At 46.1% G+C, this 24,573-nt stretch overlaps 1 protein-coding gene across 1 annotated transcript in view; it reads left to right on the forward strand.

The window, feature by feature from the left end:
• Positions 1-24,573, forward strand: part of CSMD2 (CUB and Sushi multiple domains 2) — a 368,722-nt gene that overhangs the window by 67,539 nt on the left and 276,610 nt on the right. Inside the window, exon 4 of the mRNA XM_069036010.1 lies at positions 6,601-6,713. Within this exon, the coding sequence (XP_068892111.1) occupies positions 6,601-6,713 (113 nt within the window). The remainder of the gene's footprint in view (positions 1-6,600; positions 6,714-24,573) is intronic.

Consider the following 24,573-nt stretch of genomic DNA (forward strand, 5'->3'; position numbering starts at 1 on the left):
CCCAGTGAGGAGACTCCAGCCCCTCTCTGGGCTCTGTTCCAGTGCCCCCAGTAAAGTTCTGCCTCCTGTCCAGGTGGAGCTCCCTGGGCTCAGGCCCTGCCCGTGGCTCTGGTGCCACTGCTGGGCCCTGGGAGCAGAGCCTGGGCCCTGCTCTGACCCTCCCTGCACCCAGGGACACCCAGGGACACCCAGGGACACCCAGGGACACCCAGGGACTGAGGGCCCCTCTCAGCTGGGGCTCCTCTCGAGGCTGAACAGCCCCAGCTCCCTCAGCCTTCCCTGGGCAGGGAGATGCTCCAGGCCCTTCCTCATCTCCCCAGTGCCCCAGGAGCTCCCTGTCCCTGCTGTGCTGAGGATCCAGAGCTGGACAAACACCCCAGATGTGCCTCCCAGGGCTGGGCAGAGGGGCAGGATCCCCTCCCTCAAACCTGCCTTAAAAGGATCATTATCCCGGGGTGGTGCAGGGGTGCCAGGCTGGCACTCAGGGAAGGGTGCTGTTTACCCTGCCCACAGCAAGGAGAGTGCCTCATTTGATGGGAAATTCTCCCTAATAGGTGCCTTTAAATGACAGGCAGGAAAAGCTCGCTGAGCTATGGGGTGTTGTAATTTAATGCTGGGTTAAACGATACAAACCAGTGCATTTTCATTAGATGTTCTGAGACACTTCTCCAGCATTTATGCTTTAAAGGCTGCTGGATTGCCAGCTGCAATAACTGTTTTGATTGCAGCCTGAGCTGATGGTGGGCATCCTACCAGAAAAATAATGGGCTGGGCTTTAATTATGGCACCTGCACTCCCAAAGGGGTGCCTGCGTCACCGGGAGCGGGACAGTTGTGCTGCATCCAGAGGGATGGGATAATGTGCAACAGATGGAGCTGAGGGTGTTTGGAGCAGGGCTGGGCTGTCCTGGCTGCCTGTTGGGGTTTGGGGGAAAAAAAAATGTTCAGGTGTGGTTTGAAGCTGCTGAGCAGAGCAGTCAGGGGGGCTCTGGCTGGGGCTCAGCTCCTTTCAGGGGTGGATGGGGCAGTTTTCCATCGGTGGTGTCACACAGGGGAGGCAGGAGGGATCCACTGAGGGGCTGGAGAGTGTCCAGGGAAGGGAACAAGAGCTGGGGAACTCCTGAAGGAGCTGGGAAAGGGGCTCAGCCTGGAGCAAAGGAGGCTCAGGGGGGACCTTGTGGCTCTGCACAAGTCCCTGACAGGAGGGGGCAGCCGGGGGGGTCGGGCTCTGCTGGCAGGGAACAGGGACAGGAGGAGAGGGAACATCTTCCAGTTGAACCAGGAGAGGTTTAAATTGGATATTAAGGAAAATTTCTCCATGGAAAGGGTGGTCAGGCCTTGGAACTGCCCAGGCAGGTTTGGAGTGCCCATCCCTGGAGGTGTCCAAGGAATTCCTGGACATGGCACTCGGTGCTCTGGGCTGGGGACAAGGTGGGGATGGGGCACAGGCTGGACTCTGATGATCCTGGAGGGCTCTTCCAGCCTCACTGATTCTGGGATTCTGTCCTGTCTGGTTCCAGGCTGAGCCTTGGGCCAGGTGGGGGTTCTCACCTGTGGAGGGTGCTTTTCACTGCCACCAGCTCTCCCAAACCTGTCCCAAAGCAGATTTATCTGTCCTGCTGCAAACTGGGAGCCAAACCAGGAACGTCTGTGGCACACCTGGAGCAGTGCACGAGGGATGCAAACAGAGCAGAGGATTTCTGTGTTGATTTGTTTTGGATATATTGATTTTTTGCAAGGGCAAGCTTATCAAGTGGCATTTCTGGCGCTGGTTTCGTTTGGTTCCTCGCAGCAGGAGCAGAATTAAGCCAATGAAAAACACATTGCAAATCTCACACAATCAGTGCTGGCTCCAAGCACGTTAAGGGGATAATCACTCAATAATCCATTTGGCCAGAGGTACAGAAGGAATGGAATATGATTATTCCTGCTGTTATTACTGCCCTCACCTTCATAAAAACAAGGAATGGAGTTCGCTGCTTTTTTGCCTCGTTAGTGTGTAGTTTTTGATTGCTGCCCTAAAGATCAGAGATGGCAGAATTGCTGTTTGCTGGGGAATGATGCCATGTTCTGTCTGCCATTCCCGTGGTTTAAATTGCTCTGGCATGCAGATTCAAGGAGGAAGGCAGGAGAACAGTCACCAGGCAGGGATTCCTGCCAATCCTGGCCCTCCTGGGGCTTTGGAAAGCAGAGCTGAGGTTTTGAACGTGGACACTGGTAAATGATTGTTCCTTCAAGGGGACGCTGCCTGGGCTCTCACTTGGACAAGGACATCAGAGGAGGAAGAAAAAAAATCAGTTGTGTGCATTAGTTGGAGGCTTAGGAGGAGAAGTGGCTTTTATGGTGACTTCAGTGAGAACAGGAGCAATTCCAGCTCGTTCCCAGCGTGGGATTTCACCACAGGAGCAGCCAGGGAGGGCTGTGGGGCTGAGGGTGGGGGGTGCTGTACAGATATTTTCCTGATTGAAGCAGCATTTCCCGCTCCCTCCTGACTGAGTGTGGTTTTAGCACCACTGATGGAGCCACGCTGGATGTTCTGTGGGCAGAGAGGGGTGGAAGAGCAGGGTTTGGTGCCCTTTGGTGCTGCCAGGCTGCCCATCCTCCTCTGCTGGCTCTGGGCACGCTGGGGACACACGAGGATCCTCTGAGGAGCAGTGCCTGCAGAGCTGCTTGGCTTTATTCCTTTCTAGAGGTTCAGGAAGCCCAGAGGTTCCCCTGGAAATTGTCTCCTCAGTCCATGTGGGCTCTGTGGAAAGCCTGAGAACAAACTCAGTGACAATTTCATGCCCTCGTGCACAGGCACTTCTCTTTTAAAGCCCTGTAAGTAGAAAATACCAGTTGTGTTGGAATAAATGCTGCAGGGCAGTGTTGTTTCGGGTAACACTTAATTCCTGTGGCTCCTTGGGGACAGCAGCTCTTCCTTACAGGTAAAGGACATGTTCGTGTTGCCCTGAATTAAAAGCAACATCTGCAAAGTGAGATCCTCTTAGCACAGGGACTGTGAGCAGAATCCACGATGCCAAAAGCTCAGTTCAGATCCACTCTGGGTAATAAAAAGCCCAGGCTGCATTCACAAATCCCTGGGTGATGGTATGGGCTGATCAGGGGAAGATAAATCAGCAGGTTCTGCTTTTGTTAAAGCTGGTCTGGGCATTTCCTGGATTTTTCTGAGTGCACGGATGTTTCAGCAGGCCACTCTAATTAAACTGCCAAATTAATTAATAAAAACAATGACACTTTTACTCAGCTCAGTAAAAACCGAATCCTTACGGATCCTGGAAGCTTTTATTGATAATAAACAGGAGCAATTGTCCTTCCAGCTTGTCCAGACACTGGGTTTTGTGCCGAGGGCTGGTCAGTGCTGCTGTGCTGACATTAGAACTTTAAATCACGGGCTGGCAACTCTGTGAGCTCTGCCAATAACTGGAAATTTTGCTTCAATAAAGTTCTCAGGCAGAGCCCGTCAGCTCTCATCAGTCAGAGCTCAGTGTGTGTGAAATAATATTTAGGTTTGCTAAATGACAGCCAGAGAGAAGAGGAGGGAAGTTCCCTCGCTGTCTCTGGGGGCTGGTGATGAGTTTAAGGAGGAATTGCTGGGGCTGGGTGCTCACAGAAACTTAAATGGTGTCCCCCAAATCTGGATTTGTTCTGTGGGTGCCTTTTCATTCCATGTGAGGAGAGAAAACACCCTGAACTAAATCATATTTACAGGTATTTCTTAAAGGGTCAGAGAGCTTTGTAGCACAGGTGATCCTTTGCCCTCCTGGCAGAAAGTCTGGCTGCTGTATGTGGGATAAACCTTGGAGTGTGTTGTAAGAAGCTTTAAATTCTCATTTTTGCTGTTTATCTCATGCTGCTCCTGCCCTTGGGAACCCTTGAGCACTCTTGATCCCAAAGGATACTGAGTTCCTTCAGTTCCTGCTGCTCCCGTGGTTTGTAAAGCTCTGGGTTTGGGGCAGCTCAGGGATTGCTCCTGGATTCCTGGCCTTGGTAATGGCAGGCAGGAGTCCAGTATGGGATTTGTTGAGGGTTTGGGATTAATGAAAAGCGGTAATAAACAGGCTTTTATAATAAAGTCAGGTGTCATTTAGCCCTAAGTCCATGAGGGAAGCAGGTGGGAGGCCAAGACACGAGGGCTGGGAGTTTCTGGGTTTGTCCAGTTTCGTTTTGTTCTCTTCACTCTGATCTGGGCCCGTGTCCTGGGCAGTTCCTGCAGGGCAGCTCCCACATCCTCTCACTCAGTGATTCCGTGGCTCTGGGCTTGGGTTTTTACCTCAGGGGGGAGGTGGGAGCCATCCCAGTCTTTGCTGCGCTGCATTTGGGATCTGTCCCCACATAAAACCCCCATCCTTGGCCTTGTGCTGGCAGGGATGGCTGGGTGAGGGTGGGGAGGATTCCTAGAAACTCCCAGCCTTATCCACTGTCCAACTGCAGAGCCAGCACTCCGGAGGCACCACATGAAAGGGCTTTAATTAGTTGCTAACATCCATTTTTTGCCTGGTTTTGTGTTCAGTTTAGAGCAGTTTGCAGAACGCTCAGTCACTCGCTGATATTTCTACTCCAGCGTTCTCAAAAACATTTTAAGCATCAGTGAACAAAGCCTTGGGCTCACTCAGCACCCCAAAATCTCTCTCCCATGGCGTGGATGGGGGTGGGTTCTGCTCCAGCATCCCAAGGCTGCGTTTGGGAGCGCCCCAGGGCAGGCTGTGAAGCAGGGAGGGCTTTGGGACAGGAGCAGTGAGGAGCCACAGGAGTGGAGAACTGCAGGAGCAGTTCCTGTGGCCAGGCAGGAGGTGCAGAAAGCCCAGGATTTGCTGCTCTCAGGCTGTCCTGGTGTCGGAGTCCTGCAGCTCTGAGCTCCTTCCCCAGGAGCGTGGTGGGATCTGCCCCACTCCTGGGTTTTTTTGGGCAATGCTGAGTGTGACCTCGCTGTGGGGTTTTTTTGGGCAATGCTGAGTGTGACCTCGCTGTGGGGTTTTTTTGGGCAATGCTGAGTGTGACCTCGCTGTGGGGTTGTTTTGGGCAGTGCTGGGTGTGACCTCGCTGTGGGGTTTTCTTGGGCAGTGCTGGGTGTGACCTCGCTGTGGGGTTTTCTTGGGCAGTGCTGTGTGACCTCGCTGTGGGGTTTTTTTGGGCAGTGCTGGGTGTGACCTCGCTGTGGGGTTTTTTTGGGCAGTGCTGAGTGTGACCTCGCTGTGGGGTTTTTTTGGGCAATGCTGAGTGTGACCTCGCTGTGTGGGGTTTTCTTGGGCAGCAATGCTGAGTGTGACCTCGCTGTGTGGGGTTTTTTTGGGCAGCAGTGCTGAGTGTGACCTTGCTGTGGGGTTTTTTTGGGCAGTGCTGAGTGTGACCTCGCTGTGGGGTTTTTTTGGGCAGTGCTGAGTGTGACCTCGCTGTGGGGTTTTTTTGGGCAGTGCTGAGTGTGACCTCGCTGTGGGGTTTTTTTGGGCAATGCTGAGTGTGACCTCGGTGTGTGGGGTTTTCTTGGGCAGCAATGCTGAGTGTGACCTCGCTGTGGGTTTTTTTTGGGCAGCAGTGCTGAGTGTGACCTCGCTATGGGGTTTTCTTGGGCAGCAATGCTGAGTGTGACCTCGCTGTGGGGTTTTTTTGGGCAGTGCTGAGTGTGACCTCGCTGTGGGGTTGTTTTGGGCAGCAATGCTGAGTGTGACCTCGCTGTGTGGGGTTTTTTTGGGCAATGCTGAGTGTGACCTCGCTGTGTGGGGTTTTTTTGGGCAGCAGTGCTGAGTGTGACCTTGCTGTGGGGTTTTTTTGGGCAGTGCTGGGTGTGACCTCGCTGTGGGGTTTTTTTGGGCAGTGCTGAGTGTGACCTCGCTGTGGGGTTTTTTTGGGCAATGCTGAGTGTGACCTCGTTGTGTGGGGTTTTCTGTAGGGCAGCAATGCTGAATGTGACCTCGCTGTGGGGTTTTTTTTGGGCAATGCTGAGTGTGACCTCGCTGTGTGGAGTTTTCTTGGGCAATGCTGAGTGTGACCTCGCTGTGGGGTTTTTTTGGGCAGTGCTGAGTGTGACCTCGCTGTGTGGGGTTTTTTTGGGCAGTGCTGAGTGTGACCTCGCTGTGGGGTTTTTTTGGGCAATGCTGAGTGTTGACCTCGCTGTGGGGTTTTCTTGGGCAGCAATGCTGAGTGTGACCTCGCTGTGGGGTTTTTTTGGGCAATGCTGAGTGTGACCTCGCTGTGGGGTTTTTTTGGGCAATGCTGAGTGTGACCTCGCTGTGTGGGGTTTTCTTGGGCAATGCTGAGTGTGACCTCGCTGTGGGGTTTTTTTGGGCAATGCTGAGTGTGACCTCGCTGTGGGGTTTTTTTGGGCAATGCTGAGTGTGACCTCGCTGTGTGGGGTTTTTTTGGGCAATGCTGAATGTGACCTCGCTGTGGGGTTTTTTTGGGCAATGCTGAGTGTGACCTCGCTGTGGGGTTTCCCAGGGTACCAGTGCTGAGTGTGACCTCGCTGTGGGGTTTCCCAGGGTACCAGTGCTGAGTGTGACCTCGCTGTGGGGTTTTTTTGGGCAATGCTGAGTTGTGACCTCGCTGTGGGGTTTCCCAGGGTACCAGTGCTGAGTGTGACCTCGCTGTGGGTTTTTTCCAGGCTGACAGGATTCCAGCTGCCTGCTCCCATTGTCAGCACTGGCCTCGTGCTGTCCCTGTGGCTCGTCAGCGACTACGCCGTGAGTGCCCAAGGCTTCCAGGCCAGCTACGAGGGTGAGTCCAGGAGGGGCTGGAATTGCACCTGAATTCGGCTGGGGGGTGGGAAATGAGCTGTACCAGGATTTAGACATCTGTGCCTCGTTGTTGTGTAATTTAATCTGGTTTTTCAGAATTTAAATTGCTGGTTCCTTCCAGCGTGGTTTTGTTTTTCGTCTCAGCCATCCTTTAAACTGCACTCTGAGTGAATGTCTGGGAAGGGTGGGTGATGTGGGTGAAGGGATTTTCAGGAGCCATGTAGGCACCAGGATATTTGAATTACTGCACTTTTTTTTTACATTCTCTTCGCCCATTTGTTATTTTGCTTTTCCCTGCCCCTGCCTCCTCAAGTCCTGAACTCACCCCCCGTGTTTGCTGCCATAAACGATGCCTGGTGGTTGTGGGGTGAAGGGTTGTGTGTGAAGGCTCCAAACCCTCAGGTGCTCTGGGCCCATGGAAGCCTCGGATACCTGGGAAAAGCTGTTTTCTGGTGGAAGTCAGGTCATGATGTTCCGTGGTGCTGCTGGGGGAATGACAAATTAACCGTGTTAAAATTCAACTTACGCCGCTGTTGATTACTGAACCTAAAATGCTGTTCAGCTCCCCATAAATGTTTTTTTTTTTGGAGTCCTTAAAATTATCATTAAGGCTGAGAACTTCTTGGTAATGAGTCCAGCCGGCCAATTAGCCCGGACGTTCAGCCAAGGAAATGCCTTCACTGACACGATGGTGGAGCCTCTCAGCATTTCCTGCTCTCAACAATTAAATTCTGTTCAAAACCCTCTAATTTCTGATGAAAACCTCTGCTCTGCCTCGAGGCACCGAGGCACTGGGATGGTTTTGCCTGTGCTGGAGCTCACAGGGCCTCAGTGGGGGCAGCAGTGGGGGCAGAGCTCGTCCCAGGATCTTCCCACTCATCCCCATAAGGCCGTGGAGCAGCTCTGGGTGTTCCCAGGGGTGTTCCCTGGGGAGGCTGTGGGGGACAGGTGAGGATTTTGGGACGGGTGAGGATGTCAGGATAGGTGAGGGTTTGGGGTCAGGTGAGGGTTTGGGGTCAGGTGAGGATTTTGGGACGGGTGAGGATGTCAGGACAGGTGAGGGTTTGGGGTCAGGTGAGGGTTTGGGGTCAGGTGAGGGTTTTGGGAGAGGTGAGGCTGTCAGGACAGGTGAGGATGTCAGGACAGGTGAGGGTTTGGGGTCAGGTGAGGGTTTGGGGTCAGGTGAGGATTTTGGGAGAGGTGAGGCTGTCAGGACAGGGGAGGGTTTGGGGTCAGGTGAGGGTTTGGGGTCAGGTGAGGGTTTTGGGAGAGGTGAGGCTGTCAGGACAGGGGAGGATGTCAGGATAGGTGAGGATGTCAGGACAGGTGAGCTCAGCACCTGTTGGGAGGAAAGACAAATCCATTTGCAAAACCTCTGCTTTTTTCCCCCCCCGAATTATTGCAATTTTCTGTAGATCTGCCCATTTGCAAACCCTCTGCTGGAACATCTGCCAGCCTCTGTGCGAGACCACGTCACTCCCAAATCCTGGGACAGAGGACACGCAGCTGCTTTTGCACTTTCTTGACATTTCGAGTTCATTTTTTGGCATTTACACACAGCTCCTTGTACACTTTGTAATGGTTTTTTATTACCTCGATGCCGCAGGAAATCTTGTACAAAGGCTCGCACCAGGACTGCCCTTTAGTCACACGCGTTTGAAATGATCTGGAGTTTATTTGACTGGTGATTAGGAGGCTTTCAGGGCTGTAACTGAGGGGGAAAATAAATGTATTTAAAACTTAACCTGAGCCAGAGTGACAGAGAGAGCGTTTGGGTAAATCAGAGCTCTATTTTGAGGGCGGGAGAGGGGTTCTCTTGCTGTAAGTGCCACTCTGAACCTTCCCCAAAGCAAAGCATTCGCGGTTTGGGTGTTAACTGAGGCTGAAGGAGGTGATAAATGTGGTTTGGATGCACGGGCCGGGCTGCTGCTGGAATGCTGCTTCAGTTCCTTGGGAATCTGTGACTCCGGGAAGAGCCTGTGACGGGATAATTCCCGTTGAAAGGAAGAACAATGCATCAGAGTCCTGCAGTAAATGGCTCCGTTCTGATCCGATATCAAAGGCCGCTCATTGTTCTCCTCCTCGCTCGGAGCAATGGTTGGGAAATGCACCAAAAGAAACAGAATTTTCAAATCGGAACAAAAGCTCTCAGGAACCTTTTGAAAAAGAGGACAGGAAGAAAGTGCAGTTGGAGGCATCAGAGTGGCACAAAAACATTGTGCTCACGGTGGTGTCTGCCCTGCCCTGACCTCGTCAGCTGAGGCTGGTGTTACCTCGGTGAACATTCTCCTGCCTTACTTGGGGAGCTGGTGTCTGCACGATGAGATCCCTGATGCCTTGAAGTGGCCACCTAAAAACAGAGGCTGGACAAGAATAAGAGAATTAAAGGAGGTGTTTATTGGAAGGGCCTTCAAAGGGGCACCCTGGGCAGTGCAAAGGCTCCAGCCAAGATGGACCCCGGGTCACGGGTTCTTCACCCTTTTATCAGTTTGGTCCATTTGCATATCAGGGTTAATTCTCAATTATAACTTCAGTTCATGATGTAATTACCCCAAGTTTACACATTTTGGGGCCTGGGACAATCTGGGTGTCCTTGGAGAGCAAACGTGGAGAGGTTTGTTATGTGTGACCAGCGTGAGAGAGCAGCAGCTGACAGGGCCCACGGAACTTCAGAGTTACACACCGGGCAGTGCAGGATTTGAAAAAGAGAAAAGTTAAAACCAAAGGCATCAGCCTCAGCAGCAGGGTCTGGATGGGGACACAGCCACGTCCTGAGCATTCCTGGTGTGTTTGCTGGGCATTCCCGGTGTCCCAGCACACACAGCTCAGCTGGACATGGCTCTGGAACAAGGACAGGCTGGGCAGGGCTGGAGGGCTGTGAAAGGACATTGTCACTGCGGGAATCCCAGGCTGAAATACCCCCCCGGGATCAGCGAGTCCAAGCTGAGCCATCCCCACCTTGTCCCCAGCCCAGAGCACTGAGTGCCACATCTGGGCCTTCCTTGGGCACCTCCAGGGATGGGCACTCCAAACCTCCCTGGGCAGCTCCAAGGCCTGACCATCCTTTCCATGAGGAAATTCCTGCTGATGCCCACCCTGAGCCTCCCCTGGCCCAGCCTGAGGCCATTTCCTCCTCCTGTCCCTGTTCCCTGGGAGCAGAGCCCGACCCCTCCCCAGCTGCCCCCTCCTGCCAGGAATTGTAGGGACAACGTGGAGCCCCTGGAAGAGCAGAAGGGCAGAACGAGCTCCAGGATGAGCTCCTGAGCTTCCCTGGAAGAGCCCCAGGAAGAGCAATCAGGAGTTGCTGTGTGGCTTGAAAATCTGGGAATGCACCCCCGGGCTGCCCCTCCTGTGGGGACACCATGGAGCTCCTGGAAGGGCAGAAGGAGCTCCTGACACTGCCGAGCTGCTGCTCCAGCCCCAGGTGCCAGAGGTGCAGTGGGATTTGAGGAATAAGAGCTCCAGCACTGCCACTCTTCCTTCTTGACCTCGTGGGTTTGGGACTTGACTCCATTCCTGTGCTGGAGGATCTCCCTTAATCCTCTTTTCCTCGTTGTGTGACCTCCTCATGTCTCCTCATTTCCCTGCTGGCTCCTTCCTGCCTGCTCTCAGTGCCTGCCCCTCCTGCTCCCCATCTCCTGCTGCCTGCTGGCGTTTCCCTCCAGGTGCCACATCCCAGCACAGAGCTGGGCAAAAGGCAGGGATTTGGTGCTCCTTCCCCTGCAGGCTGGGAAAAGGCAAAGCTTGGTGCTCCCCTGGCCCAGCCCAGCCACCTCTGAGGTGCAGAGCTCTGCCAGGGCTGCAGAGCTTTGGGGTGAAGGGCACCAGAGGTTTGGTGGCTCTCCCCAGATGTGGCACAGCTGGTTCTGCACCTCACCCTGCTGAGTTCGCAGCTTCCAAGTGGCCCAGCAGGCTCAGGGTGTTCCTTGTTTGGGAATTCCTGTTCCTAGGTGCACTCAGAGCTGCTGTGGGGCTTGGAAATCCAGGAATGGGCCCCCCAAAATTCCATCTGGGGAGAGGAGACGGGCTTAGATCAGCACAAATCACTGGATTTAGTGACTGGTCTGGAAAAAGAAACGAGGGCAACCATGGCAGGACCAGTGGGAGTGAAAGTGGTCAGCTTTTTCTTGGGGAATTGGGAGAACAGAGAGAATTTCATTTCCATTTCAATAAAACACTTTGATCTGAAGGAAATTTTATTACTTAGGAGCTTCTAGGAACCACAGGCAGTTCAGGGAGCTCCATTTCAGCACGTCTCATTTAGAAAATATTGAAATTAAGTGCTTTCATGCTTTCAGCATCCCTAAATTTGTTTTCTTTCCCCATTAAGTGTCCCTTGAATTCAACATGATTTCCTAATTAGCCCCGTTCACCCTCAGACTGGGGGATTTTTCCTTCTTTTCTCACTAAAGGATTCTTCTCCCAAGCCCAACCCAGCTGTGGAGTCCTGAATTTCCTTTCAGCTGCAGAATTTTGGAGACAGCTATAAATAATCCCAGTTAAATTCGACTGGGACGTGAATCCTGACAGCCTCATCTGGTGAAAAATCTTCCTAAAAATGGAGAAATGCCCATTTCTTGCTGGCCCTGGAAGATGAGTGAGGCTGGGCTGCAAAGGGAATGAATTCCTCTCCCTGCTGCCTCTCACCTGAGGAATTCACTCAAAAGAAATTGGGCAAGTCTGGGACAAAGAGAGGAAAAGTGAAACAAATTGCACAGAAATAATAAATAAAGCAGGGGATGGAGGGCTGGGAGTTTATTTGCTCACTAATGAGGGGATAAAAGAAGATTAAATTATTAAATTAAATTCAGATGTTATTAAATCATCACCTCTGGATGCTGTGTTAGACCCAGAGGGTGACAAATAAAAAGGGAGTGAAGGAAAAATAAAATCACAGAATTGTTTGGGTTGGAAAAGATTTCCCAAATCTGACCTTGGACCAATCCCCACCTCGTGAAGCAGAGCAGGGGTTGTATTTTCATTTCTGTCCTTGTCAGGACACAGTTTATAAATCTGTAGAAGAGGGATATAAATAGATATATTAAAAAGGGATAGAAATATTTTATATATATATAAAAATATAGAGGAAAAAAATATTTTCAAGGGGTACAAAGGCATATAAATAACTACAAATATGGAAAAATAAACAAATATAAATATTAAAAAATATATTAAAAATATAATATAAAATATGTTCTAAAATACAAAATTTATATCAAAAAATAAAATCTTTTTAAAGGAATAAAGAATAAGAAATAATAATAAAAATAATAAAATGAATAAAATAAATAAATAATATAATAAAAATTTAAGAAATAAAAATATAATAAAACCATATGATATAATAAAAATAATAAGACGTAGTAAAAATAATAACAAAAATATCTAATAAGAAATAATAAATATATTACAAACATTAAATATTAAAAATTTAAATACATAAAAGTATTAAAATGCAAATATATAGATTATAAATATAAATATTAAAATATATTATGGTTTAAGTGTAACTAGATATAAAATACACCTGTGTTGAAGTAAAATATAAAAGAAGAGGGCTCTGTAAAAGCAGAGGGGCCCAATAATGTCAGATGCTATTTTTTTTTAGGAATACTCAACTATGGAACTTAGAATTTTAATTTTAGGGTGGGATTTTTTTGGGGTGGGTCTGGATTTTTTTTTCCCCCAAAAGCAAAGTTCATTCCAAAGCCCCTGGAGGGACCCAGGGCCCTTTTTTAAAGGGATACAAAAGGATGTAAAGAGAAACCAATAAGTGAATAATTTAAATAAATACAAATATAAAACACACGTATATTTAAGGAAAACCTAAAAGAAGAGGGGTATAATAATTTTGGATGCTATTTTTTAAGGAATCCTTATTTTTGTAACTCCAAGTTTGAATTTCAAGGTGGGATTTTTTTATTGGTGGTCTGGATTTTTTCCCCTCCCCAAAAGCCAAGTTAATTCCAGGGCCCTTTTTTTAAGTGGTGCAGTACATATCCATATAAACCAGTGAGTAAATACTTGAAATAGAAATATGAATATAAACCACACATCAAGTTAAGTGAAATATAAAAGCAGAGGGATGCAGTAATGCCAAATGCTGGTTTTTTTAGCAATCCTCATCTGTGTGGCTTCAAGTTGGAATCAAGGTGGGATTTTTTGGGGTGGCCTGGATTTTTTCCCCCCAAAAAAAGCCAAATTCAGTGGGAATTCCTGGAAAAAGGAGAATTCAGTGGGAATTCCTGGAAAAATGAGAATTCAGTGGGAATTCCTGGAAAAGGAGAATTCAGTGGGAATTTTGGAAAAAGGAGAATTCAGTGGGAGTTCCTGGAGGGAGCCAGGGCCCTGTTTTAAAGGGATATAAAGGGATGTAAATACACACCAATATACAGCAATAAATGACTATTTTAAATCTATATAAACTGCACATATTGGGGTAAACTGTAGGAGAAGAGGGTTCTATAAAAGCAGAGAAATTCAATGTTCTTTTAGCAACCCTTCTCTTTCTAACTTGGACTTTTAATTTGGGGGTAGGGGGGTTTTTTAGGGTCTTGATTCCTGCCCAAAAAGGAGAATTCAGTGGGAATTCCTGGAAAAAGGGGAATTCAATGGGAATTCCTGGTAAAAGGAGAATTCAGTGGGAATTCCTGGGAAAAGGAGAATTCAGTGGGAATTTTGGAAAAAGGAGAATTCAGTGGGAATTCCTGGAAAAAGGAGAATTCAATGGGAATTCCTGGGAAAAGGAGAATTCAGTGGGAATTCCTGGAAAAAGGAGAATTCAGTGGGAATTCCTGGAGGGAGCCAGGGCCCTGTTTTAAAGGGATATAAAGGGATGTAAATACACACCAATATACAGCAATAAATGACTATTTTAAATCTATATAAACTGCACATATTGGGGTAAACTGTAGGATCTTTTAGCAACCCTCCTCTTTGTAACTTGGACTTTTAATTTTGGGGTGGGGGGTTTTTTAAGGGTCTTGATTCCTGCCCAAAAAAGGAGAATTCAGTGGGAACTCCTGGAAAAAGGGGAATTCAGTGGGAATTCCTGGAGGGAGCCACAGCCCTGTTTTAAAAAGAAACAAAGGGATGTAAATACACACTAATATACAGCAATAAATGACTATTTTAAATCGATATAAACATAAACTGCACATATTGGGGTAAACTGTAGGAGAAGAGGGTTCTATAAAAGCAGAGAAATTCAATGTTCTTTTAGCAACCCTTCTCTTTGTAACTTGGACTTTTAATTTTGGGGTAGGGGGGTTTTTTAGGGTCTTGATTCCTGCCCCAAAAAAGGAGAATTCAGTGGGAACTCCTGGAAAAAGGAGAATTCAGTGGGAATTCCTGGAGGGAGCCACAGCCCTGTTTTAAAAAGAATCAAAGGGATGTAAATACACACCAATATACAGCAATAAATGACTATTTTTAATCTATATAAACTGCACATATTGGGGTAAACTGTAGGAGAAGAGGGTTCTATAAAAGCAGAGAAATTCAATGTTCTTTTAGCAACCCTTCTCTTTGTAACTTGGACGTTTAATTTTGGGGTAGGGGTTTTTTTTAGGGTCTTGATTCCTGCCCCAAAAAGGAGAATTCAGTGGGAATTCCTGGAAAAAGGAGAATTCCGGGGGAATTCCTGGTAAAAGGAGAAATCAGGGCCAATTCCTGGAAAAAGGAGAATTCAATGGGAATTTTGGAAAAAGGAGAATTCAGTGGGAATTCCTGGAAAAAGGAGAATTCAATGGGAATTCCTGGAAAAAGGAGAATTCAGTGGGAGTTCCTGGTAAAAGGGGAATTCAGTGGGAATTCCTGGGAAAAGGGGAATTCAATGGGAATTCCTGGAAAAGGAGAATTCAGTGGGAATTTTGGAAAAAGGAGAATTCAGTGGGAATTCCTGGAAAAAGGAGAATTCAATGGGAATTCCTGGGAAAAGGAGAATTCAGTGGGAATTCCTGGAAAAAGGAGAATTCAGTGGGAATTCCTGGAGGGAGCCAGGGCCCTGTTTTAAAGGGGTACAAAGGGATGTAAATACACACCAATATACAGCAATAAATGACTATTTTAAATCGATATAAACTGCACATATTGGGGTAAACTGTAGGAGAAGAGGGTTCTATAAAAGCAGAGAAATTCAATGTTCTTTTAGCAACCCTTCTCTTTGTAACTTGGACTTTTAATTTTGGGGTGGGGGGGTTTTTTAGGGTCTTGATTCCTGCCCAAAAAGGAGAATTCAGTGGGAATTCCTGGAAAAAGGAGAATTCAGGGGGAATTCCTGGGAAAAGGGGAATTCAGTGGGAATTTTGGAAAAAGGAGAATTCAATGGGAGTTCCTGGAAAAAGGGGAATTCAGTGGGAATTCCTGGAAAAAGGAGAATTCAATGGGAATTTTGGAAAAAGGGGAATTCAATGGGAGTTCCTGGGAAAAGGAGAATTCAGTGGGAATTTTGGAAAAAGGAGAATTCAATGGGAATTTTGGAAAAAGGGGAATTCAATGGGAATTCCTGGGAAAAGGAGAATTCAGTGGGAATTTTGGAAAAAGGAGAATTCAGTGGGAATTCCTGGAGGGAGCCAGGGCCCTGTTTTAAAGGGATACAAAGGGATGTAAATACACACCAATATACAGCAATAAATGACTATTTTAAATCTATATAAACTGCACATATTGGGGTAAACTGTAGGATCTTTTAGCAACCCTTCTCTTTGTAACTTGGACTTTTAATTTTGGGGTGGGGGGGTTTTTTTAGGGTCTTGATTCCTGCCCAAAAAGGAGAATTCAGTGGGAATTCCTGGAAAAAGGAGAATTCAGTGGGAATTTTGGAAAAAGGAGAATTCAGTGGGAATTCCTGGAGGGAGCCAGGGCCCTGTTTTAAAGGGATACAAAGGGATGTAAATACACACCAATATACAGCAATAAACGACTATTTTAAATCGATATAAACTGCACATATTGGGGTAAACTGTAGGAGAAGAGGGCTCTATAAAAGCAGAGAAATTCAATGTTCTTTTAGCAACCCTTCTCTTTCTAACTTGGACTTTTAATTTTGGGGTGGGGGGGTTTTTTAGGGTCTTGATTCCTGCCCAAAAAGGAGAATTCAGTGGGAATTCCTGGAAAAAGGAGAATTCAGGGGGAATTCCTGGGAAAAGGGGAATTCAGTGGGAATTTTGGAAAAAGGAGAATTCAATGGGAGTTCCTGGAAAAAGGGGAATTCAGTGGGAATTCCTGGAAAAAGGAGAATTCAATGGGAATTTTGGAAAAAGGGGAATTCAATGGGAGTTCCTGGGAAAAGGAGAATTCAGTGGGAATTTTGGAAAAAGGAGAATTCAATGGGAATTTTGGAAAAAGGGGAATTCAATGGGAATTCCTGGGAAAAGGAGAATTCAGTGGGAATTTTGGAAAAAGGAGAATTCAGTGGGAATTCCTGGAGGGAGCCAGGGCCCTGTTTTAAAGGGATACAAAGGGATGTAAATACACACCAATATACAGCAATAAATGACTATTTTAAATCTATATAAACTGCACATATTGGGGTAAACTGTAGGATCTTTTAGCAACCCTTCTCTTTGTAACTTGGACTTTTAATTTTGGGGTGGGGGGGTTTTTTTAGGGTCTTGATTCCTGCCCAAAAAGGAGAATTCAGTGGGAATTCCTGGAAAAAGGAGAATTCAGTGGGAATTTTGGAAAAAGGAGAATTCAGTGGGAATTCCTGGAGGGAGCCAGGGCCCTGTTTTAAAGGGATACAAAGGGATGTAAATACACACCAATATACAGCAATAAACGACTATTTTAAATCGATATAAACTGCACATATTGGGGTAAACTGTAGGAGAAGAGGGCTCTATAAAAGCAGAGAAATTCAATGTTCTTTTAGCAACCCTTCTCTTTCTAACTTGGACTTTTAATTTTGGGGTGGGGGGGTTTTTTAGGGTCTTGATTCCTGCCCAAAAAGGAGAATTCAGTGGGAATTCCTGGAAAAAGGAGAATTCAGGGGGAATTCCTGGGAAAAGGGGAATTCAGTGGGAATTTTGGAAAAAGGAGAATTCAATGGGAGTTCCTGGAAAAAGGGGAATTCAGTGGGAATTCCTGGAAAAAGGAGAATTCAATGGGAATTTTGGAAAAAGGGGAATTCAATGGGAGTTCCTGGGAAAAGGAGAATTCAGTGGGAATTTTGGAAAAAGGAGAATTCAATGGGAATTTTGGAAAAAGGGGAATTCAATGGGAATTCCTGGGAAAAGGAGAATTCAGTGGGAATTTTGGAAAAAGGAGAATTCAGTGGGAATTCCTGGAGGGAGCCAGGGCCCTGTTTTAAAGGGATACAAAGGGATGTAAATACACACCAATATACAGCAATAAATGACTATTTTAAATCTATATAAACTGCACATATTGGGGTAAACTGTAGGATCTTTTAGCAACCCTTCTCTTTGTAACTTGGACTTTTAATTTTGGGGTGGGGGGGTTTTTTTAGGGTCTTGATTCCTGCCCAAAAAGGAGAATTCAGTGGGAATTCCTGGAAAAAGGAGAATTCAGTGGGAATTTTGGAAAAAGGAGAATTCAGTGGGAATTCCTGGAGGGAGCCAGGGCCCTGTTTTAAAGGGATACAAAGGGATGTAAATACACACCAATATACAGCAATAAATGACTATTTTAAATCTATATAAACTGCACATATTGGGGTAAACTGTAGGATCTTTTAGCAACCCTTCTCTTTGTAACTTGGACTTTTAATTTTGGGGTGGGGGGGTTTTTTTAGGGTCTTGATTCCTGCCCAAAAAGGAGAATTCAGTGGGAATTCCTGGAAAAAGGAGAATTCAGTGGGAATTTTGGAAAAAGGAGAATTCAGTGGGAATTCCTGGAGGGAGCCAGGGCCCTGTTTTAAAGGGATACAAAGGGATGTAAATACACACCAATATACAGCAATAAACGACTATTTTAAATCGATATAAACTGCACATATTGGGGTAAACTGTAGGAGAAGAGGGCTCTATAAAAGCAGAGAAATTCAATGTTCTTTTAGCAACCCTTCTCTTTCTAACTTGGACTTTTAATTTTGGGGTGGGGGGGTTTTTTAGGGTCTTGATTCCTGCCCAAAAAGGAGAATTCAGTGGGAATTCCTGGAAAAAGGAGAATTCAGGGGGAATTTTGGAAAAAGGAGAATTCAGTGGGAATTCCTGGAAAAAGGAGAATTCAATGGGAATTCCTGGGAAAAGGAGAATTCAGTGGGAATTCCTGGAAAAAGGAGAATTCAGTGGGAATTCCTGGAGGGAGCCAGGGCCCTGTTTTAAAGGGATATAAAGGGATGTAAATACACACCAATATACAGCAATAAATGACTATTTTAAATCTATAAAAACTGCACATATTGGGGTAAATTGTGGGATCTTTTAGCAACCCTCCTCTTTGTAACTTGGACTTTTAATTTTGGGGTGGGGGGGTTTTTTTTAGGGTCTTGATTCCTGCCCAAAAAGGAGAATTCAGTGGGAATTCCTGGAAAAAGGAGAATTCAGGGGGAATTCCTGGAAAAGGGGAATTCAGTGGGAATTCCTGAGAAAAGGAGAATTTAATGGGAGTTCCTGGGAAAAGGAGAATTCAATGGGAATTCCTGGGAAAAGGAGAATTCAGTGGGAATTCCTGGAAAAAGGAGAATTCAATGGGAATTCCTGGAAAAAGGAGAATTTAATGGGAATTCCTGGGAAAAGGAGAATTCAGTGGGAATTCCTGGTAAAAGGAGAATTCAGTGGGAATTCCTGGAAAAAGGAGAATTCAGTGGGAGTTCCTGGTAAAAGGGGAATTCAGTGGGAATTCCTGGAAAAAGGAGAATTCAATGGGAATTCCTGGGAAAAGGAGAATTCAATGGGAATTCCTGGAAAAAGGAGAATTCAGTGGGAATTCCTGGGAAAAGGAGAATTCAATGGGAGTTCCTGGGAAAAGGAGAATTCAATGGGAATTTTGGAAAAAGGGGAATTCAATGGGAATTCCTGGGAAAAGGAGAATTCAGTGGGAATTCCTGGAAAAAGGGGAATTCAATGGGAATTCCTGGGAAAAGGAGAATTCAATGGGAGTTCCTGGAAAAAGGGGAATTCAATGGGAATTCCTGGAAAAAGGGGAATTCAATGGGAATTCCTGGGAAAAGGAGAATTCAGTGGGAATTCCTGGAAAAAGGGGAATTCAATGGGAATTCCTGGGAAAAGGAGAATTCAATGGGAGTTCCTGGGAAAAGGAGAATTCAGTGGGAATTCCTGGAAGGAGCCAGGGCCCTGTTTTAAAGGGATATAAAGGGATGTAAATACACACCAATATACAGCAATAAATGACTATTTTAAATCTATATAAACATAATCTGCACATATTGGAGTAAACTGTAGGATCTTTTAGCAACCCTCCTCTTTGTAACTTGGACTTTTAATTTTGGGGTAGGGGGGTTTTTTAGGGTCTTGATTCCTGCCCAAAAAGGAGAATTCAGTGGGAACTCCTGGAAAAGGAGAATTCAGGGGGAATTCCTGGAAAAAGGGGAATTCAGTGGGAATTCCTGGAGGGAGCCACAGCCCTGTTTTAAAAAGAAACAAAGGGATGTAAATACACACCAATATACAGCAATAAATGACTATTTTAAATCGATATAAACATAAACTGCACATATTGGGGTAAACTGTAGGAGAAGAGGGTTCTATAAAAGCAGAGAAATTCAATGTTCTTTTAGCAACCCTTCTCTTTCTAACTTGGACTTTTAATTTGGGGGTAGGGGGGTTTTTTAGGGTCTTGATTCCTGCCCCAAAAAAGGAGAATTCAGTGGGAACTCCTGGAAAAGGAGAATTCAGTGGGAATTCCTGGGAAAAGGAGAATTCAATGGGAATTCCTGGAAAAAGGAGAATTCAATGGGAGTTCCTGGAAAAAGGAGAATTCAGTGGGAATTCCTGGGAAAAGGAGAATTCAGTGGGAGTTCCTGGAAAAAGGAGAATTCAGTGGGAATTCCTGGGAAAAGGAGAATTCAGTGGGAGTTCCTGGAAAAAGGGGAATTCAATGGGAATTCCTGGAAAAAGGGGAATTCAGTGGGAATTCCTGGGAAAAGGAGAATTCAATGGGAATTCCTGGGAAAAGGAGAATTCAGTGGGAATTCCTGGAAAAAGGAGAATTCAGTGGGAGTTCCTGGAAAAAGGGGAATTCAATGGGAATTCCTGGGAAAAGGAGAATTCAATGGGAATTTCTGGGAAAAGGAGAATTCAGTGGGAATTCCTGGAAAAAGGAGAATTCAGTGGGAATTCCTGGAAAAGGGGGAATTCAGTGGGAATTCCTGGGAAAAGGAGAATTCAGTGGGAATTCCTGGGAAAAGGAGAATTCAGTGGGAATTCCTGGAGGGAGCCAGGGCTCTGTGGATCCCTGAGGAATTCCCGGGGGTGAAGCTTTTCCTTCCAAGACACCGCCTTTGATTGCAGCTGCACCAAATTGGCTCCGCAACCACGCGGGGCTGCTTGAAAAAGGAACAATTAGGGCTGCACGAGCACTGCTCATTTTCGGGAATTAGAGGCGTTTCCATCCCCAGGGAAACAGCCCCGAGGAAATGGAGCTGTTTGGGATAAATACTCGGCTCTTTCTCAGGCTCCTTCTTCACAGGCTCTTCGCAGAGTTGTGCAAACAGATGGAGAAAAGAGAATTAAAGGCAGCTTTGGGTCCCTCCGGGAGCGTTCCTGGCTCTGGGATTTGCTGGGATGCTGCTGCACTTCTCCCTTTTCCCGGCTGGAGTTTGGTTTTGAGGCCGCAGTGGCTCCGTTGATGGATGAGGTGAAAGTTCTTGTTGGTTTTGGACGCTCAAGAATGAGGATTTTTCTCTCCAAGTGGCCCAAGTGAGCTGCTGGGTTTGATGGAGCGGCCCTGGCCTTGGAGGAGGAAAAACCCGAAGCAAATAAAGGCGAAATAAACTGAAACGCACAAAGCGAACAAATGAAAAACCCACAAACCCTAATGAGCTAAAAACCACAAAGCCAAACAAATTAAAAACTCACAAACCCCATAAATCCAAATAAACTAAAAACCCACAAACCCAAATAAGCTAAAAACCACAAAGCCAGTCAAAACCCCATAAATCCAAATAAACGAAAAACCCACAAACCCAAATAAGCTGAAAACCACAAAACCAAACAAACGAAAAACCCACAAACCCAAATAAACTAAAAGCCACAAACCCAAACAAATTAAAAACCCACAAACCCCATAAACCCAAATAAACAAAAAACTACAAACCCTAATAAACTAAAAACCAGAAACCCAGACAAAACCCCACAAAACCCAAATAAGCTAAAAACCACACAGCCAGTCAAAACCCCATAAATCCAAATAAACTAAAAACCCACAAACCCTAATAAGCTGAAAACCACAAAACCAAACAAACGAAAAACCCACAAACCCAAATAAACTAAAAGCCACAAAACCAAACAAATTAAAAACCCACAAACCCCATAAATCCAAATAAACTAAAAACCCACAAAACCAAATAAGCTGAAAACCACAAAACCAAACAAATTAAACACCCACAAACCCAAATAAGCTAAAAACCACAAAAGCAGTCAAAACCCCATAAATCCAAATAAACTAAAAACCCACAAACCCAAATAAACAAAAAACTACAAACCCTAATGAACTAAAAACCACAAACCCAAACAAAACCCCACAAAATCAAACAAATTAAACACCCACAAACCCTAATAGGCTAAAAACCACAAAAGCAGTCAAAACCCCATAAATCCAAATAAACTAAAAACCCACAAACCCAAACAAAACCCCACAAAACCCAACAAATTAAACACCCACAAACCCAAATAAGCTAAAAACCACAGAACCACTCAAAACCCCATAAATCCAAATAAACTAAAACCCACAAACCCTAATAAGCTAAAAACCAGAAAACAAAACAAATTAAACACCCACAAACCCAAATAAACTAAAAGCCACAAACCCAAACAAATTAAAAACCCACAAACCCCATAAATCCAAATAAACTAAAAACCCACAAACCCAAATAAAGGAAAAACTACAAACCCTAATAAACTAAAAACCAGAAACCCAGACAAAACCCCACAAACCCAAATAAGCTAAAAACCACACAACCAGTCAAAACCCCATAAATCCAAGTAAACTAAAAACCCACAAACCCAAATAAACAAAAAACTACAAACCCTAATAAACTAAAAACCACAAAACCAAACAAAACCCCACAAAACCAAACAAATTAAACACCCACAAACCCAAATAAGCTAAAAACCACAAAGCCAGTCAAAACCCCATAAATCCAAATAAACTAAAACCCACAAACCCAAATAAACTAAAAACCAGAAACCCAAACAAAACCCCACAAAACCCAACAAATTAAACACCCACAAACCCAAATAAGCTAAAAACCACAGAACCAAACAAATTAAAAACCCACAAACCCCATAAATCCAAATAAACTAAAAACCCACAAACCCAAATAAAGGAAAAACTACAAACCCTAATAAACTAAAAACCAGAAACCCAGACAAAACCCCACAAACCCAAATAAGCTAAAAACCACACAACCAGTCAAAACCCCATAAATCCAAGTAAACTAAAAACCCACAAACCCTAATAAACTAAAAACCACAAAACCAAACAAAACCCCACAAAACCAAACAAATTAAACACCCACAAACCCAAATAAGCTAAAAACCACAAAACCAGACAAAACCCCATAAATCCAAATAAACTAAAACCCCAGAAACCCAAATAAACTGGAAACCACAAACCCACACAAACTAAAAAAAACCCCAAATCAACCACCCCAAAGCCCCACAAGAGCCAAACAAACCACAAACCCAACCCAACAAAAACCCCACAATCACAAACAAAACCCCCCCAAACCCAAACTAAACCCCCACAAACCCTATCAAAAACCCCACAAACCCAAACAAAAACCCCCAAACTCAAACAAAAACCCCAAACCCAAACTAAAACCCCACAAACCCAAACTAAAACCCCACAAACCTAAACTAAAACCCCACAAACCCAAAATAAACCCACAAACCCAAACCAAAACCCCACAAAACCAAACTAAACCCCACAAATCCTAACAAAAACTCCACAAAACCAAACTAAACCCCCACAAACTCAAACCCAAACTAAACCCCACAAACTCAAACTAAACCCCCACAAACCCAAACTAAACCCCCACAAACCCAAATTAAACCCCCAGAAACCCAAACTAAACCCCCACAAACCCAAACTAAACCCCACAAACCCAAACAAAAACCCCACAAACCCTAACAAAAACCCCACAAACCCAAACTAAACCCCACAAACCCAAACTCAAACCCCACAAACCCAACCATAAGAACAGCCAAAAGCCCCACAAAGCCGAACAAACAGAGAAAGGGGATTCTCTGGGCTGGGAGAGGAGATCCCTCAGGTTTGGAGAGGAGATCCCTCAGGTTGGGAAAGGAGATCCCTCAGGTGTGGAGAGGAGATCCCTCAGGTTGGGAGAGGGGATCCCTCAGGTTTGGAGAGGAGATCCCTCAGGTGTGGAGAGGAGATCCCTCAGGTGTGGAGAGGAGATCCCTCAGGTTTGGAGAGGAGATCCCTCAGGTGTGGAGAGGAGATCCCTCAGGTTGGGAGAGGAAATTCCTCAGGTGTGGAGAGGAGATCCCTCAGGTTGGGAGAGGAGATCCCTCAGGTGTGGAGAGGAGATCCCTCAGGTTTGAAGAGGAGATCCCTCAGGTGTGGAGAGGAGATCCCTCAGGTTGGGAGAGGAGATTCTCCAGGTTGGGAGAGGAGATTCTCCAGGTTGGGAGAGGAGATTCTCCAGGTCTGGGAAGGAGATTCTCCAGGTTTGGAAAGGAAATTCCACCCCTTCGGTGCTGGTGGAGGGAAGGTTTTTGGTGAGGGATCAGCGAATCCAGTGGCATCCCACAGCTCCTTTCAAAAGGACAGAGAGAATTCCTGGTGGGATGCAGAGTCTCATGGAAATCAGGGCGGGTTTGCTGTGGATATCCAGGGCTGTGTTCCAAATTTCGAAGCGTTAATGAGGGGCTAAATGCAAAATGAGCTCGGAATATTCATGGGAGCTTCCCATTTGGAATCCTGGAATGGTTTGGGTGGGAAGGGACCTCAAAGCTCATCTAATTCCGACTCCCTGCCGTGGATCTTCCTTCCACGATCCCAGCTTGCTCCAACCTGGCCTTGGACACTTCCAGGGATCCAGGGGCAGCCCCAGCTTCTCTGGGAATTCCATCCCAGCCCCTCCCCACCCTCACAGGGAGGAATTTCTTCCCAATATCCAACCAGAACCTTCCCTCCTCCAGCTCAATTTGATCAGCTTTCAGCAATTTTATTGCTTTCAAATTCCTCCTGAGTTTGAGAGGCTGTTTGTGGGCTGGGGCAGTGTCAGGTGGAACTCTCTGACATCCTGTGCTGGTTGGAAAGTGGGGAAATAATTCCTAAATATCCACTCTGGATCTTCCCCATCCCTATTCCTGAGCAGAGTGATGCCATGAAGATTTTTGCCCTTTCCTTTATACCCCTGTTATACCTTTTTTACAGCTCCTGTATTCCCAGTGCTTTTTGCCTCCATTCTTGGCCTTGTTTGTCAAGCTGAGAGACTCAACATTTTTAGAAGCTTCGTAGCCAGGGATCAGTGTGCCCCAGAGCCCAAGGTCCTCTCCAGAACACATTCTGTAAACTCAGATAGAACCATCCAGGGGAAGGCTCCTTGGGGAGGGGGGCTCACTTGAGCCTCTCATTGGGGAATCTTTGATAGATCTGCTAATTAGTAACACCTATAATGATATACCCGATGTTGGGGAAGGGGAGAGAGAGGTGGAGACAGAAGA

Source organism: Aphelocoma coerulescens, chromosome 23 (genome assembly GCF_041296385.1).
Source record: "Aphelocoma coerulescens isolate FSJ_1873_10779 chromosome 23, UR_Acoe_1.0, whole genome shotgun sequence".
NCBI classification, from domain to species: domain Eukaryota; kingdom Metazoa; phylum Chordata; class Aves; order Passeriformes; family Corvidae; genus Aphelocoma; species Aphelocoma coerulescens.